This window comes from Astyanax mexicanus, chromosome 5 (assembly GCF_023375975.1).
Source record: "Astyanax mexicanus isolate ESR-SI-001 chromosome 5, AstMex3_surface, whole genome shotgun sequence".
Classification (NCBI taxonomy): domain Eukaryota; kingdom Metazoa; phylum Chordata; class Actinopteri; order Characiformes; family Acestrorhamphidae; genus Astyanax; species Astyanax mexicanus.
Window position 1 is genome coordinate 25638698 of NC_064412.1, and position 18493 is coordinate 25657190.

Here is an 18493-nt window from a genome sequence, read left to right on the forward strand (position 1 = left end):
CCAATGATGAGGGATTATCCGAATCTGTAAGTTCTGTGAGTACACAGAAGGGGGAGACACTGCACCTCAGTTAGACCTTATTTTACACTCACGCCTGCTTGATTTGTGTACCCGTTTTACGGATAGTACCGCCTTCTGATCTGTGATTGGCTGGCATATCGTACTCTCACAAGCAGCAGCCAATCACAGCGCATTATGCGGAGGTTTCTGGTTTCTGGAGTATAGGTATCGGGACAGTGCGGGCTTATAACGTATTTATTTATTTGGGCTTATTCGAGCAACGGGGTGATGTTTTGCTTCGGATATAATAATCAGAAATTCATTTTAATGATTAGTGAATAGATTAATCAACAGTTTAAAACAACAAAACTGAGTGAACCTCTAAAATTTCTAGCCAATCATTGGAAAGGAAGGCGGGACTTTCCGGAATACGGGTGGGGAAATTTTCACGGACACAGGTAGGTTTTCCCAGCCGCGCCTCTACTGGCCATTCCAGGTTGTCTCTCTCGGGTTTGAGGAGGCTGGGAAACAGCAACAAGTGGCTACGGCTTCCAAGTGTAAGAAGGCAGTTTATTTGGGTTCAGTTCGCTTTCCTTTTCGACGGCGACACTTTTAGACAAGTTAGAGAACTGTGCGTATAATTGTTAGACGTAACTTAAGCTCAGTAAGGTAGGTTAACTAACGTTAGGTGAAGTAAGGTAAGTTAGGTTAGCTGGCGTTTGTTTTTTGGCTGAGAAGCGAGGTAGTTAGCTAGCTTTAGTTAGCCTAATGTTAGCTTGGTAACGTTACCGGCCCGGTTCACACTCTGCTTCAGTTTTTGTTCTAGGATGTAGCTGGTTACATTAAGTTTATTCTCGGCAACGATAACTTGCTTTCAATCGTTTTTATTTAAACGACAGTTTTTAATTAATTAGCGTCCTGTTTAATTGGAAATATCGAGATGTAACGTTACTTAACTTAGTTCGGTTAGTGTTAATTTTGCGCCGTCAAGCTAACCTAGCTAGCTACAGTTAGCTTGGAAAATTAATTGCTAGGTAACTAGGTTACTAAAGCGACTCAACATTTAGTTTACATACACAGTAAATGAAATTTCTATCTATAAAACTGTTTTTTCCTTGTTTTTCTTTGTTTTTTTTAGGTCTCTGAACTAGCTAATACATTTTAAATCTTTAATGCCAAGGACCTGACTGTGACAAGCTGCTAACTATATTTTCGACGGAAAAAAATATTTTCCTGGCACTTCATCTCTTTTTTGGGGACACTTTAATTAATAAACACTTTAATTGAGAAGCTGAGGGGAGCAAAGACGAGGAGCCACATTTTAGACTGGCAGGAAGCCGAAAGATGGGTCATTTACTCTCACAAGTCGACATCCTGTTGTTTAATTCTACCATTTAAGAGCATTAGCCAAGTGTCTTGCGGTTAAACAGGTGCTATAACGCAGAAGTGACCATATGTAGCCTCCAGCGACTTCGGTTTTTTATTTAATTTTTTATTTTTTTGGAGGAAATTCGCTGCTCACCCCTTTTTTATTCCCTCAGGGGATGAATTAGGTGTCGAATTCGTTTCTCTAAAGTGCCAGGCATTAAATATGTACGGAATGGACACTATAGATGACCATAACCTGGGCTCTAGATTCACTGATGGAGATGATGGACTGATTTATGACCCAGGCCGGACTGTACATCAGTGCAGCAGCAGCAGTGGTGAATCTGGAGAGGGTTGGAGATTAATCGCTGTCTCTCTGTGTGGTGGAGCACCATGGGGTTTTACCCTCAGAGGAGGTCGAGAGCATGGAGAACCGCTCATCATCACCAAGGTACATTCTACATCTCATCTCATTTCATTGCACTTTTGTTTGGAAGCTATGGTGTAATCCAGTTAACCATTTAAATCCTGAGTTATGTTCCTGTGGTGGAAAAATATAAAAATGCTGTTTTCTACCTGTAATTCACACAAAATAAGAAAGTAATACCTTAATACAAAAACAGGTAAATCCAATTATCATTGGCACCATTAGAGAATGACTTTGGGTTTGATAGACTGAGTGGATATTCTGTTGTTTACCTCCTTACAGTCTTGCTTTATAGGAAATGTTGCCAATGTTCCGTACCCCCTGAAGAGCCTGTGTAACATTTTTATTTACATTTATATTGGATATTATTGACCTATTTTGTTACAAACCATTCCTACACAGTAAAATAAAAAACATGATTAAAGCTTAGCTATTGTTTCATTGGTTTGCAAACTTGTTCGTTGGCTGGTTCATGCTCTCTTCTGATGGACAGCAGTGAGTATCAATTAGTGTTATGTGTAACACAACTTTAAAAAACGAATATACATACATTTCCATTGTAATGGACGCAGTGGGGTTTGAAAGGGTTAATTGTGGTACAGGTCTGGGCGACAGGGAAAACGCTATCATGTTACAATATTTAAGCCTTTATGGTGAAGTGTTTCCCTCAGGCAACAAACCAAATTTTTCATTCAGTGCCATACCTTATTTATTTCTTTATTTATTTACTTACCTTTTTACTCACTTATTAATCTTTAATATTATGTTACACGTTATATCTACGTCCAATACAATGAGACATACAAGTTGTTCATAAAAAATACGTTTATGTGCAAGAATATGTGAAGAAATATGTTTGACCGTTCTATATTCTTACAGTCACGTTGTAAACGTACTAAAACAGTGTTTGTATAATGTAATTTGCATTGTGCAGACCACATTTGTGATGAAGACTAATCATGATGAAGCAGTGGTTTTCATCTCTGGTCTTGTTGGAGACCTCCTAACTTGCATGGTCTGGGTGCTTTCTTGCTCTAAAACACCTGGTTAGTTAAAATCTAAATGTATGTTTACTATGTCAACAGAGACTTCCAAGCCTTCAAAATTGTAACCCCCCCCCTAAAATATAATATAATATTATCTACTCTGCCTGTGCATCAGGGAGGAAAAAATAATTGATGGAATAACCTGATCTATATTCAGGTAGTCAGCTGACCCCATTATTTTAGCACATACTGTTGCTGAACCTAGACCTGACCAACTGCAGCAACACCACATCATTTGCTGTTATTTATTTTATTTTTAAAATAAAAATACACATTTTTATTCAAAATGTGCCGCACTTCATCCAGTTAAACAGGACTTGTTACTCTTTCTCTTGTTACTCTTACACTTCATCAGTGTGCTTTTTAAGTACTGATAGACATCCATGTCCCAAGATCTCGATCTTTTATTTTTTCTCCAAATTGTGCTACTGCGCTAATTATTTTTCTTTTAATAATATTATTGTCAATTAAAGACCATTTACAAGCAGTGCTATATCAATAAATTTTAATTATTAAAAAATTCAGTAACTAATTTAATTAAAAACTGTTTTTAAACAAAGTCAAATTTTACTGGCTCATTCATGTTACCAAGTTTTCTCTAAAAAAAAAAACTGTTGGCAATATTGAGATTGGGAGATTGGAAAACTTTATTGAGGTAATTTCCATATATCGTATGATAAGTTGATAACATATTTACATTGACAGGCCTAAATAGTGCCACTTAAACCAGAGACATGGTTCAGGTTACTGTTCACTGTTGGTTGGTTAACTGCTGCCTCTTCCACCCAGGAAGTGTTTTGTCTTTGCTTGTATAAACATTGACAGTGAGTAATGATTTGTCGCCTTTTAGCACCGATCAGCATATCTCCACAGCTCAGGACCCTCCACTTTATCCTTCACTTACACACGTCACCTGTAAACACATGTATTGCTTCATTTTTTTTAAACCAGGACTTTTTTTTTAATATGTTGCCTAAGATTTGGATAAAAAGGGATGCACCTGGTAGAAGAAGCATCATTAGGACTGTAACCGTGGGTTAGTTTTGTTTTGTCCTCCTGCACTTCCTTCTCCTTCTCTTTCTTGGCTTTTTCCCTGTTCCTGTCGCACGTGGAGAGAGTGACTTACAGCGCTCTTTTTTTAATTCTTTATCTTTCTCTGTTGTCATCTGTGGTTTTAAAATGGCTAAAAATTAGCAAGTGTTTTCTTTAAATTTCACTCCTAGCTTGGTTCTAATGTGACAGAAAAAAAGTTGTACCTTTTTTGGCAGTAAAATATACTAGGGCTGCAGCTATCGATTCTTTTTGTAATCGGGTACTCTACTGAAAAATCGATTCGATTAATCGAGTAATCGGATAAAACATTTTTTTTGTTAAAGAGCAATTAAAAAGGAATTTTACTCAATAATGAATGACCAATTGGTTTCCTTTTTTAGATAAGTTATATTTTTAAATTCACAACATTTCCAAATTGCAAATACAAATAAATAAAACACAATAAATAAATAAATACCACAATAAAAAAATAAATTTAATTACATTACTTTCACATTTGGATTTCTTGTAAATAACAAATATAGGGTATAAATCAATAAAAAAGGCATAAACATCGTCTTTGTGTTGTGCATCTTAGCTTCTGAGACGTTGTCAGTTCTGCCAGTGTTGGATCAGTGTGCTGCATTCTTTTACCACCAAGCCGCTTCTCCAAAATATATCAGGACCTGTGCAATAATTGTGACACACAAGTATTACAAATGTTGCTTTTTTCTTTATTTATATGTTGGACTATTTGGGTCTAATTACATCACTAAGACTAATAACTCTAATAATAAGTTCATGGCCGTGCATTTATTAAGATTGACACCGATCGCATTGGGGCACATTAGACACTAGTGGTAATCAATATTTTACCCAATAAATAAGAGACACACTTCCTTATATGAACAACAGTGTTCATACTTTTTTGTCTCACTGGCCAAATGTACTCTTAGATGAAGAAATCAAGCATTTAGTTTCCAGCCAAAGTAACTTCAGTTTAGCTAACTTTTAACATTTTTATTGTTTATATTCTGAGCTCCACAGCGCTGTGTTTACTGTTTACATAAAGCCTGTATGAACTCTGTTCTAATAAACTAACCACACATTATAGACAGTGCTTCTATTAATTCACACTCCAAAGCGCTGTCGTTTTGTTATTAATTCACATTAATGTTAATCTCATTGATTTATTATAAGTTATATTTACCTGCTCTCTCGGCGTCCTCGCGTCTCGGGTGTCCTCGGCTCAGATGGTGCAGCATTAAAACGCGCTGTTTTGGCACTGCACCGAGTACAGGTCACACAGTTCGAACATAAAATGCTTTTATTCCTTTAAAATCGCTGTTTTCTCTCGCCACTTCCATTTTTGCCGCTGCTCAAACCTCCGTCTCCTTGTTCCCGGGCAGGGTGACGTAACGCTGAGCGCGTTGTCAAAATAAAAGTCGCGAAAATACCGCGCGCTGAGTTTATTAATTAAATAAACGATTACTCGAGGCACAGAAAATTAATCGATCAATTTTGTGAATCGAGTTACTCGAGTAATCGTTTCACCCCTAAAATATACTGTCTTTGGGTTTAGAAACATCTATATGCTGAAATGATTGTAACCTGTAGTAGAAAATGCCAGTTTTCTGATTTCATTGATAAGAATAATAAGCCTGATTTAGCGTTCTTTCATAACTTACCTACATTTTCAAGATTAGTCCTTCTGAATCAGTGAAATTTTTTGTAAAAAAAAATATATATATATAAAATTATTTTTGATACGGTTAATTGTAATGATATATGAAGGAATGCTTTTCTGGACACAAATTAAACACAGCATTGAAATATAAGATTATAGAGGAATTTGCATAGGAAATAGTCTGAGATGGGGTGGGTAGTCTGCATCTGGAAAACAAGCCCAGAGTGTCTGTGTCCTATACAGGTGCTGGTCAACGAATTAGAATAATTTTAAAGTGCAATCATGAAATTCTTTGAATGCATTTTTTGTGCAGAAAGCAAATCAGGTGTTCACCGCACCTGTCCTACTCGTTAGACTAATCACAGAACTCGTTACCTGGAAAACAATTTGCTCAGCGGAGCTTTCCAAAAGGCCCATTTAGGCCATTTAACTGTGACACTGTTGTTTTATTGAATTAGAATAATGGAGAAACCGTTTCATTGAATTAGAATAAATGCTCAAATTTTTGTTTTCTGTGAAGTGTTCACTGTGCAGTATAAAGTCAGGGTTGAGTAGAATTTCTAAGTTGTAAAATCAATCATGGGTAAGCAGCGCGACCTCTCAACCGGAATAGTGGCTCAAATTCAAGCCCTTCGCCAACAAGGCTTGACCCAAACTAAAATTGCTGAGCAGCTCGGCATCAGCCAGTCTTCCGTCTGCAAAGCTCTCAAGAAAAACTGCAGCAAGCGCACCAACTGTTCCGGCGTCCAAAAAACTTCTGCTCGCGACAACAAGCAGCTGAGAAAGATCGCAGTCAGCAACCGGTTCAAGTCCACTTCCGAGCTCACCGACTTGTGGAACAAGCAGACCGGCGCTGACGTCTCCAGATCAACCACTTACCGTCGTCTGCGCGAACTCGGCTTCAAATCTCGCGTTCCAGCAGTAAAACCGATGCTGAACAAGAAACAAATGGAGAAACAGCTGAAGTGGGCCAAAGAACACGGCGAGTGGACTGCTGAAGACTGGCAGAAAGTGGTCTTCAGTGACGAATCACGCTTCTGCATCTCCTTCCTCGTGTCTGGCGTCGTGGTGGCGAAACCTACAACCACGAGTGCGTGAAAAGATCCGTCAAGTTTCCCCAGAGCGTTATGGTCTGGGGATGCATGTCCGCTCGAGGTGTAGGGAAACTCTGCTTCCTCAAGAAGACTGTCAATGCTGCCGTATATCAAGATGTTCTGGAAACATTCCTGATTCCGACTGTTGAGGAACAGTTCGGCGAAGAAGACTTCATATTTCAACAGGATCTTGCACCGGCTCATGCGGCAAAGTCGACCAAAGATTGGTTCACTAAAAAACAGCTTGAAGTTTTGGCATTGCCGGCCAACTCGCCTGACCTCAACGTCATTGAAAACCTTTGGGCCATCCTCAAGCGGAAAATTCGCGACAGAAAGCCTACTACGCTTGACCAACTGAAGCAGAACATCGCCACTGCCTGGGAAGCTGTGAGTGCAGAAACTTGCAACAAGCTGGTCAAATCTATGCCGCGGAGACTTCAGGCAGTCATACAAGCCAAGGGGGCAGCCACAAAATACTGAGAAAGTGATGATTGTAATTATAATAAAAATTATTCTAATTCAATGAAACGGTTTCTCCATTATTCTAATTCAATAAAACAACAGTGTCACAGTTAAATGGCCTAAATGGGCCTTTTGGAAAGCTCAGCTGAGCAAATTTTTTTCCAGGTAACGAGTTCTGTGATTAGTCTAACGAGTAGGACAGGTGCGGTGAACACCTGATTTGCTTTCTGCACAAAAAATGCATTCAAAGAATTTCATGATTGCAAATTATTCTAATTCGTTGACCAGCACCTGTAGACTAAAATGGTTATGTTGCATTGTTTGATTTTTAAAACACATTCTTTGCAACTGATTTAGAGCTCAGCCGAAACTCCCATGTTTTTTGACTGGTTAATGATCAACTCTGATAGTTTGCTGGTGTTTTTTTTTAGCAGCAACTCCCACTTTCGGTAAAGAATATGCTGTATACTTTCACTGAGTACACTTCACCTCAAACTATGCCAAAGTCCAGGCTTTTCTACAGGGGCAGGTTCACAATATCTAAAACACTAGATTGACTGTGAACTCACTGTACTTTCTGAAAACATGTGACTTGTAGAAGTGGAATTCCTGCCATTACTAAGATTCTTAAGGAGCTAAGAACTTTGGGGGGGGTCCGTTTTCCTGAAGACTTTATAAATCATTGGCTCCATTAGAGAATGACTTTGGGTTTGATGGGCTGAGTGGATATTCTGTTGTTCATCTCCTCAGTGTCTCGCTTTATAGAAAATGTTGGCATTGTTCCGTACCCCCTGGAGAGACTGTCACACCTCAGCAGTTGGTGAGATCAGTTAATATTGTACTACTAGATTAAGATGTTTTTGCCTTTTTAAATAATGTCTTTGAGTCATTTTGTTTAACCTTGCTTTATCTTTATTCCTGTTTTGTGTGTGTAATATTTGAATCCTATTTTACTAATTTAATAATATTATTAATTATTGATTTATTTAAAAATTATTTTTTGTTCTTGAGAATAGGAACGGCCTGGTTCAGGTTTTCTAGAGGCATGTTAAAGTACCTTAATTCTGAGCTTCTCCAATATAGATCCAATCTTTGTGTTACTATAAATAATAGTCATGGGGTAGTTGTTGTTTTGAGATAGTCTAAAACAAATTTTCAAAAGGTGTGTGAGATGATTTAATCCATACATAGGGACACACACAGGGACATTTCCAGTAACTGGCCAAGCATGCCAACTGATAAGAAAATTATGTGACTTGCAGCTTGACAAGTCATTGTTTATTTAAAAAAAAAAAAAAAAACATGTTTAATACATTTTTAGGATTTGTATGCTCATTTCCAGAATTTGCCAAAACGTATAGAAATCACAATATTGTTTGTCATTGTGTTGTCAAGAAAATAAAACGTATAAGAAAATAAAGTTGATCTGAATTACAACGGTAATATGAGGGGCAAAATATTATATATATATTAATAACTGACAGACTTAAAAACTCCCTGTAATGAACATTAGTTAGTACCAGATGATGGAAATACTGTGTATTTTGCAATCCTAGGAATGTTTTAAGTTTGATTTTGCTTTATTTACCTAAAAATTGTAAACATTTTATAGAAGGCCAACACATGCCAGAGGATTTTTTCAGAAGAATTTAGGCTACTCAAACACACTCTAAGAAATATGTTGCTCTGTAACAATAAAATATACCAGCAAAGTTCTTAAAATGAGATGCTAATATTGACAGTAATTTGATATTTTATCGTATTATGATCAAAAGTTTACTCAGTCAAGTCCAAGTGAAATAAAACATACCTTAGTTGTCTTAAAAAGACTTACCACGTATGTGTGTTAATTAGATTTTTTTTGGTGAATTAATCTGTCTTTTTTTAAACAGATCGATAGCACTGTGCTGGTTAGGCTGGGAAGGTTTTGTGTTTTAATATGATATTTGCATTATTATTTGCTATAGTTTACATTTTGTTATTGACCTCAGAAAGTCAGAATGCAGCTATCGGCTCAATCAATGCTAGCTAACAGCTGAGCATGGCAGTATGCTTGAAGCGAGTTAACTTTGGTGCAAATTTTTCCAAGCTGAATTAATTGCAGCTGTTTGATATTACAATTATGTTACTGTATTGGCTAAATAGAGTAAGCCCTGGTGTTTGATATAACATGTGGATGATGTTTGCACATTACTTTTGTCCTTACAGTTCTCGGAACTGTAACACCGTGTCAAAGGGTGCCAAGAAAGACGATTCCTCTGCAATAAAATGAAATTAATGTTAATTTTACAGTGCTAGTTAGTATTGTTTCAAATACTAGGACTGTGTATTGGCGAGAACTTGGTAATACAAATCATGATGGGGTTACAAGTTAATGCATTACAATAAATTGCAATGTTAGGAGGAACTCTACATTAGGACTGTTTAAATATTTTTTTTGAAAAGATGTCATGGAATAAAAACACTTTCATTTATACATTTAACTTTTATGCAATCATAACAGTTTGATCAAATGACTGAATAAGTAGAATCCTACTCCCTCTAAGGATGTAATTATAATACTGTTATTCTTATATGTATGCTTCAGTCAAAAACTTGCATATAGCTTTGCTGTAGTTGATGTTTGTTCAGCCTATCTTTCTCTGTCCAGTGTTTCACTTTTCAGTTTCTGGTTCTTCTGTCCTTTCACGTGATCACTGAGTGTTCTCTATGGCTCATGGAGTACGCTGGCACTGCCAGGAACAGAAATGGAATGTTGATGCTTCTTGGATTCCCCAAATGTACTGAATTAAGCTTGACAGCCTGAAGCATGTTGGAATGGCAAGATCTAGCATCTGGGATAAATTTAGCTTGGATTAGAAAAACCTGGACAAGGTCAAAACCTTTGCTTGAAATTCTGCCTTTGATTTTTAAATGAAGAATGTGTACAGGCTATGCAGAGGTCAGCCTGTTTTGTGAAGAGGCCCTCATTTTTTGGAACAGGGTTTTTTAAAGCATGCCTTCTATTATTCTGAATATTACACTTCTTATTTTGTCCTTGTTGTTGAGGGGATTGATCTCATTGCTGTTTGTTATAGATGAATAGTGTTTTTCTTTATCCTTGTTTTGCTGGATTACAACTGAAAAGAGAGCCTTTGTTTATTACCTAGTTTTTAAGTTGCTTTTTAATTTCAGGAAACAAGATGAAGGTACCTCAATAACGAATCGACAGGAAGCTAGCTTTATATAAGCTGAAAAAGTATCTAGAGGGAGGGAAAGAGAGAAGGCTGGAACTAATTAAAATACTCTGCATTCTTTTCATACCACCGGTTTTGCCAAAGGTCTTCGTGTTTATTTTAAATCCCCCATTTCAATAAACCCAAATAATCCTGTTTTACACTGCTCCCTAAATGCAGACTTTTACAAGTCCCATCTGTCTTTTGTTTTCCATATGAGCATGATCATTTATGGAATGGTGTGGTTAGAGCAAGTCAGGCATTTCATAAGTGCTAAAGCTGTTTGTCGACCAAAGGTTTAAACAGTAACCTATCATGTTGAAGCCTGTTAAGAACAAGCTGGCTCTAAAAGTATGTCTAAGAGTTGTAACAAATTAAACTTTTTATTTAATAAATGCTATAAAAGCGTGAAGTTATTAACAGAATTAAAACAAACACTTGTAGGTTTGTGATTGCAGTTCTGCTCCCCTCTTTTAGCTGTAAAGTTCACCTGAATTTTTTAAAAACAGCTTTGAAACAGACAAAGTGGTCCAAGGCTGTGCTCATACAGCCGGTAAAATGGAATTATCAAGTGTTTATCTTTACATGTAAAAGATGTATTACTTGGTTGGCTGTGTGAACTGCATAGGACACATTAAAAGTTACATTTTAAATTATTTTGACCACTTTCATATGTTTATCTGGTGCATAGCCAACATGAGGCAATGCAAACTAGGCCTAAAAAGCAGGATTAGAATTCATGCAACTGTTATTATATTAAACCAAGTTCCAACATAACGTGTTGAAATAGCGTGTTTAAAAAAAGGGCTGGGCGATATAGTCCTAAAATATCACAGTAGTTTAGGATATAACAATATTTATATCCTAAATAAATAAAATAAATAAAAATATTTTATTTATTTCAAGAATATACTACTGCAACAAAATAAATGTTAAATTTTTCAAACCCAAAGTAAAATGGCAAACAATAGCCAATTACTAAGACTTTAATTATGTAAGAAAATATATATGATATAGCAACATACTGATGTTCAGAATACAAACTGCTAGCATAAACAGTTAATACATATATTATATAATATACATATATATTATATTATAATATTATATATGTAATATATAATACATATATAAGTTTCAGAGTAAATAATAGACTGTTAGACTTTCAATCACGATACAATATATTGTGAATAATGCAATAAGATGCACTCCGTCTGGACTTCCTTAAGAGAGTGTCTTCAATATCCTGTTACTGTGGTAGTACAGGAAAAATCGAATGAACAGTTCTTCAAAATAAAGTTTAGTTTAGGAATGTTCTAAAACATTACAATGGACCTGTGTGAATTTTCCCTTCATCGACCTCTTTCAACCACCCCTTACAGACGATTATCTCTGAACAAGCTGAGAGATGCAGAACAGTCACGGACAGTAAAAGAGTTACTCATTTAACACACACATGCAGCATTTGCATTGCTTGCAGTAGTAGTTCAGCCTGCTTCACCAGGTTTATTTCAGATTCTGGAATAGAAAGGACTGACTGTGTTTTCCCCGTTACAAACTAAATAAAAAAATGATTTTGTCACTGTGGGAAAAAAAACATGTATCTTAAAAACAGAACTTTGCAGGAGTGATGTAAAACTTTCATAATTTTAATAGGAGTCAATGTAAAGAGTTTATTTTAGATAATTTTGAAGAATTTCTGTTCACCCATTCATCAAGTAATTCAGTTGCAAAACTGTTTGATCAACCAAAGATTGTAATAGTCAAGGTATTGCATTGCACTACAGTTGCATTGAATTAAGGATTTAAAGTTATTACTAAAAGGGTCCTTTAAAAAAAAAAAGAGATTTGCTGCAATAAAAAAATTAGGTTACAAATTGCATTTTTATTTATAGTTATAAAATGTGTCCTGAATTGCAAAATTTAATTGCAGCAGTTTCATTATATACAAAGGTGCCGTTTGCTAAACTGAAAATCTAAAAATCCAAAGTGTGATAACATTTTTTGTTTAAAAACGGTAACAGAAAAAACATAATTTGTCGAAAAATATATTTCATTGGGCCTTAAGTTTGAAATGTTTTAGTGTTTAGTGGTTGCTGTGATATTGCTAGGTGGTTGGTAAGGTGTTGAAGATTGTTTGCTATGGTATTGTAAGTTGTTGCCTTGGGATCTCAATTGGTTGATAGTATGTTGCTAAGTGGCTGCTATGTTTAATGCTATATGTTTAATTGTATAAATTAGGGAGTCCAAAAACATAAATAGTGAAATTTTAATTTGTGACCAATCAAGCTTAATCAGCAATTGACACACATATGGGTGCACTCTTTTTTGTATTGTTGTTTGTGTTCATTTTAATTCTAATTTAAAAAATTAAGTAAACACTAAGTAAACACTGATGAATTTATGACCAGGAAACAGAAGACAGATTTGTACTGTGTAGGGCTGCATGCAGACAAAAGCTTTGTGTGTGTGTGTGTGTGTCTGTGTGTGATGGGGGGGCTGCTACAGGACAGGCTAAAGCTGTCAGCTCAGCGCCCTGTCAGCGACGTACACAGGACATCACTCAGCAGAACACACAGATTCCTCCCAGCCACATCCTCCCTCCCAAACTGCACACTCAGGGAACGCAGGACATGGATGTTGGATCCAGATGTTTAAGGTGCTATAAAGCTTCTAGAATAGCAGAATTCCAGAATGAATCAACAGCACTGTGCTTTGTGTGGTGGGGACTCAAACAGTGTTTCCTGGTTATGAGTGCTCTCTCTTCTCTGCTTTGTACATGGCCTGTGATGACTGTGCTTATGTTAGCTCTCATGCTTTTCTATTGTTCTCCAGCATTTATTTTCTCAGTATGGTGCGGAATGCCAGAGGGGGGCATCCATTTTTGAGGCTGTTTTAGATTAGCATTTGGATGGTTATTTTAAGTTCTGCTTGTTCTAGCATTCTCAAGCGTTTTCCTTGTTTCATATTCTCCAAGGGGACCCAAGCTTGCACAATCCTGCACATTCTGAAATAATAAACACTGCGCAGCCTGGATGTACACGAGTCAGAACAGGAATAACCATTGTTGTGCATTCTTTAGTGAGCACACATTGGATTTGATGGTTTAAGATGTTGTGTTGTTCAGGAAGCTCCCGGAGGTGTTTAGCCAAACAGCTTTTGGATTTGACTTGCAACCTAAATTAATATTGCAGTTGCTCCTTAGGGGAGGCATTTAATACAGTTAAACTACAGTAACAATGTTGCATTGGCAAATTTAAACTGTCAAAGTTTTTCTGGGAAGGCATTGGGTTTGTAGTTGTTGATTGACCAATTTCTCTTGAAAAAGTTTGTAAAATAAATGAAAGGAATACATGTATAAATTGATGTAAAATGCCCTTTCTGCTTGACACACTCATGTTAAATAGAATTCTTGCTTGCTTCCTTTATTTTTGTTTAGAAAAAGCTGTGGAAAACGTAAAAGTGAAGCCTCTACATCTGACTGTTTGCAGTGTGATATAGCTCCATCCTGTTCCAAATGACTAGGAATCACAGGGCATTCCTAGTTATTCTGACATATTACAAGAATACTCTGTTACATTTAGGAATTACATGATAGACAGGCTGGAAAAGAACATCTACAGGACCCTTTATTTTACTCTGGTATGAAATTTTGGGTGTAGTAAAACATGATAGAGTACTAACCGTTGTTGATTAGCCCACCTCCATTCTCCCTCAGCTTTCTGAGATCCAGCAGTTTTATTCTGTTTGTCCAAACACCCTTTAGATTGGGGGATATGGGGCATATTCTTGCCCCTGCAGATACTTTGCTTTTACACCTTTGTCCAGGCTCAAAGTACACACTTCATTGGTAGAATCCAGTAAAAAATAAATAAATAAACTGCATTGCTTTTGGTTTTTAGTTCGGCCTACCGAATGAGTAGGTGAGTCTGGTGTCTACAACACAGGCTCTGGTTGCAAACTTAATAACGTGGCAGACAATTGTGCCTTCATTTTCAGTAACTAGTAGACACATTAGTGTCTCAGTAGATTGTCTCATAACGATGTAAGGCAGTTCACCAGAATACGTCATTGTTCAGTGTGCATAAGGTTTAAAAATTAACCATCAGCATTTTCTCCCATTTAGCTCCCACTTTAGTGCAAGGCATGATGCATCACTTCAGGAATTCACTCAGAACCGAACCTCTTACCTTCCCTGTGGGCCCCTCAAATCCACCCTTTATCAGAGAATATTAAAAGGCATACAATTATCTTGGTGCTAACTCTGCTCTGCTGGTGATCTGTTCAGAGCTTATGGCCTGACCCCCAGTGTGCTGATTAAATAAGTAGGAACATGCCTTTCTGATCGTTCAGACAAGAATTCTAATAGCAATAAAGCTTGGCAGCCTGGAGAGCTATCATTAGCAGCTTAGCTGAACTTGCTGGCCTTTTCTACTGTGAATACCCTGTTACACCCACACACTAATTTGACCTTCATTTGTAGATGAGACGTGGAGATATTGTTAATGTAGCACTAGCAAGCCTTTTTTGTTTTAGACTAAGAGGGATAGAAGAATGTAACTATCAGTATACAGCAGTTAGGGGAACATTTTGAAGGCTCATATTAACCTTTGTGGTACAGCCCGAGAATATTTTGAAACTTATTGACAGTTTTTTAAATGCTTTTATTGTAGACTTTCAGTAATGCGGAACATTACCTTTACATAAATTAAACATCACTTATTGCCCCCCATTCTATGGAACCTTATCAATGTTCCCTTATCACTGCATGTTAACAAGTAATGGACCAATTTTTTTTATGGTTGATGTCAGTATTAAGAAAGCACAAGTGGTTGATGGATGAAATATAAAAAGGATTTTTTATTTTTTTTATTGCAACTGAGTTTCAAGGTAATGCAAAGTTATCTATCAAGCTATTCAGACTAGCTATTCACCTCAGTTAATGTTAAGTCCCTAGAAAACTACCAGTTTTTAAAGAAACCGATACAGAGTGAGAAGTGATGCTGAATGTTTTTCATTTATTTTGATAATGTTTGTGACCCATAACAATGCTTTTAAGGAAAATAGGCACACTTAAGCTAAAGTGGCTCTTCAAGATAGTCTGAGTGGCAGCAGATGTTAGTGACCCCCTGCTAGTCAAGAAGATACATGCTTGTTAAAATCCTCTAAATCCAGATGGTATGTGAGTGTTTAAACATTTCTTTTCAGTATTTTATGCGCTGGTGTGTGAGTGAGTAACTATATGTCTGTGCACTAAGTTGTTTCTGCCCGTCTCTCCTGCAGGTTGAAGAAGGCAGTAAAGCTGCGGCTGTGAGGCTCCAGGCGGGAGACGAGCTAATAAACATCAATGACGTTCCCCTCAGTGGCTACAGGCAGGAGGCTATCTGCTTAGTGAAGGGCTCCCACAAGACGCTCACGCTGGTGGTGAAAAGGTAATCTGTGTTCACAGACACGCAAATCTGCCCCCGGGCCTCACGCACCTGTTCCCCACGCGCCAGGAGCTTCCGCTTCCATGGTTACTTTTTGAATGCAACCATAGTGACAGACCATAGTAGGATGGGCAGTGATGTGATATGGCGACCTGCTCTTTGTGATGCTGTAAAATCTTGTGCAGTTCAGTGCAGTGCTTTTAATAAGTGAACATGACTAAGGGTTTGTTAAACACATTAAAATGCTTTGAAAATCCATCATATTCATATTGTATGGATGTACCTTATATTGGAAAAACGATATAATAATGACTGTATCTGTAGGGAAAATCTCTGGGTCATTGCTTTATTGATTTAACATACAATATGTAGGAAATATGAAGTATTTCACTCTGATACGTTCTTGGAAACCTGCTCTTATTCCAGCTAGTCAGTAACCAATTTCTTTGGACAGTTTATTGAACCATGCAATGACACTGATATTATGATTATTTCTAAGCATAATAGTGCAGTTTCATTATACCTTTAAGGTGCAGTTAACTCTCATTTTTTTTAGATTGTTGAGACATTTTAATTGGAATAATCTTAATTAAATAAAACATGAATCAAAATCAACATATCAGCTCTTTCATGTAAACAGACTTGTCTGGCTAAGTAAATGCAACAAACAATATTAAGGTAATCAGAAACAATTAAGGTTATGATCATATATTGTATGGTATATAATTGACATTATGACCTAACTAACTATTAATAAGCATCTTTGCTGACTGCTCATTTCTCTCTGTTTTTGGCAAAGCCCCATTTTAGAAGATGTTGGCCTTTATTTCTGAGCTAATATAGGAGGTTCATTACTCATAGCAGTCCTAGTTAGAAAACTTGCTGTTTCGATGTAGCCTGTTTTTCATGCTCCTCCTGCATTTTTCTCTATTGTGTTGAATGAGTGTACTTGCTGTATGCTTGTTTACACTGTGAAACACAATAGCAGTATGTGTTCTGCAAAGTTAGTACTAATCATGTCCTATTAGTCATTAGAAGAATGACTAATAGCAAGATAGAGCTTATAAATATAGCAGGATGTATGTGGGTTTGTTGGTTCTAATTGAATCGTGTTGAATCTTTGGCCATAATTTAAAAATAGATGTATTGGGGAGGTAGAAAAGGATTTTTCCACCCAAAAAATATTTGGATGTGCAAATCATTATTCTGAGTATCCTGAGGTAATGGCACAGAGTATAGTATTATTTAGGCTGTGAGCTACTTCACATTATGAATTATGAATTATGATTATGAATCAGCTAGTGCTAGATGTTATGACTTCATATCAGAATCACAATTAACTAAACATTTTACATAGTTTTAATTTCATCATGTATAAAATAAAACCTTTAGCCACTGAGGCCACACAAAAGTGCATGAAACCGTTGCATAATGTAACCCATTTCATGACTTTTTTTTTTTTGTTGTTGTTGCTTTAATGATAGTACAGTATGGTAAAATACTTGCCTAAAAATGTCAACATTGGAGAGATTTTACCAACATTAGAAACTTATGTATTTTCTATTTCTGAAAAGATCACGTTATATGATTCTGCACTAAATGTGAGCATTCTGTTATTTTACAGCATTTCTAAACAACTACAAAACTGAATGTGTCGTTAATGGTAACCCAAATACCGGTAGATTTAGCCACAGTTTTCCAATTGTATTAATGTGTATGTCAGGCATGTTCATAAAAAGTAAGTATTGGTACATACCAAAGCCTAGTATCATCATATTTCACCTCACACCTTCTTTTAGCTTTATAGCAGTTTGTCTGTGACCAGACAGTTTGTCAGTAGTAAACGATAAATTCAGTAAATGGTGTAGTAAATGATTTGTTCCATGACACCACGAGTACTGACTGTTCCCTCTGGTAATGTGGTATGAGGTCTGCACTCAGATATGTGGAAGACCCCTTTTGTTGGTTTAAGAGACTCTGACTGAAAAAGGAGGTGTAGGTTCTACGTTGCCCTCTGGTGGAGTAAGTATAAAAAAATATTAAGCAACGACAATATATAATGTTTGAAAGAAGATACTTCTAGTTCAAGTTTATCTTTTTTTTTTTACTTGCATGGCAGTTCAGATATTCAGATCTGATGTGTTAAAAACATGGAGATCTTTTTGTAAGTAGAGAGAACTTTGTGTTCTCAGAGTTTTCTCTGATGAAATTGAACATCCTCCTTTCTGGCTTGTTTTCCTATGTGATCAGAGATACAGCATATCTTTGTGATTACCGTTCAGTGTTCACAGTATTTCCACCTGTGGTGCATAGCGATGTCATAACAGGCCAGTTTGGCCAGATTGTTCTTTCATATTACAACAGTTCCCAGTACGTGCTACACCTGAATTGGAGGCATGGCAAGGAAGTGCAAAAAAGTGACAAGGTCTGAGTTCAACAAGACTGTTATGGGTTGGCTTTGCTGTTGTGTTTTTTATAAACATCTGGAGAACATCTAGAAAGTTTCTGTTTATCTAAAGCCACGTTGTTTAGCCTCATTTTGCATGTTTCCATTTAAATTGACTTGCAAGATGAGTTCAGGACCTAGCACAAAGAAATCTAAAACTTAACACTTTTACAAGTATCCATCACATTTACAAAGAAGGGTAATGTTAAGAAGCATTTTCGAACTGTGGACTCAGAACAGCAATGAATTTCCATCTAAAATAAACTCAGAAGGAGAAAGGTGAAAGA

General features: G+C 36.6%; 2 protein-coding genes across 5 annotated transcripts in view; one reads left to right on the forward strand and one right to left on the reverse strand.

The window, feature by feature from the left end:
* lurap1 (leucine rich adaptor protein 1) overlaps positions 1-18493 on the reverse strand; it is a 230770-nt gene that overhangs the window by 7533 nt on the left and 204744 nt on the right. The gene's annotated exons all lie outside the window — the stretch shown is intronic.
* The window catches only part of shroom2a (shroom family member 2a), a 52021-nt gene continuing 34015 nt past the window's right edge, over positions 488-18493 (forward strand). For 2 of the 4 annotated variants that reach the window (XM_049479765.1, XM_049479766.1), the window contains exons 1-2: positions 488-1819; positions 15615-15763. In XM_049479765.1, coding sequence (XP_049335722.1) covers positions 1592-1819; positions 15615-15763 — 377 coding nt within the window. In that variant the 5' untranslated portion in view covers positions 488-1591. Of the gene's footprint in view, positions 1820-7653; positions 7937-15614; positions 15764-18493 lie in introns of those variants that run through there. The other 2 variants (XM_015605572.3, XM_049479767.1) reach the window with 2 other exon arrangements.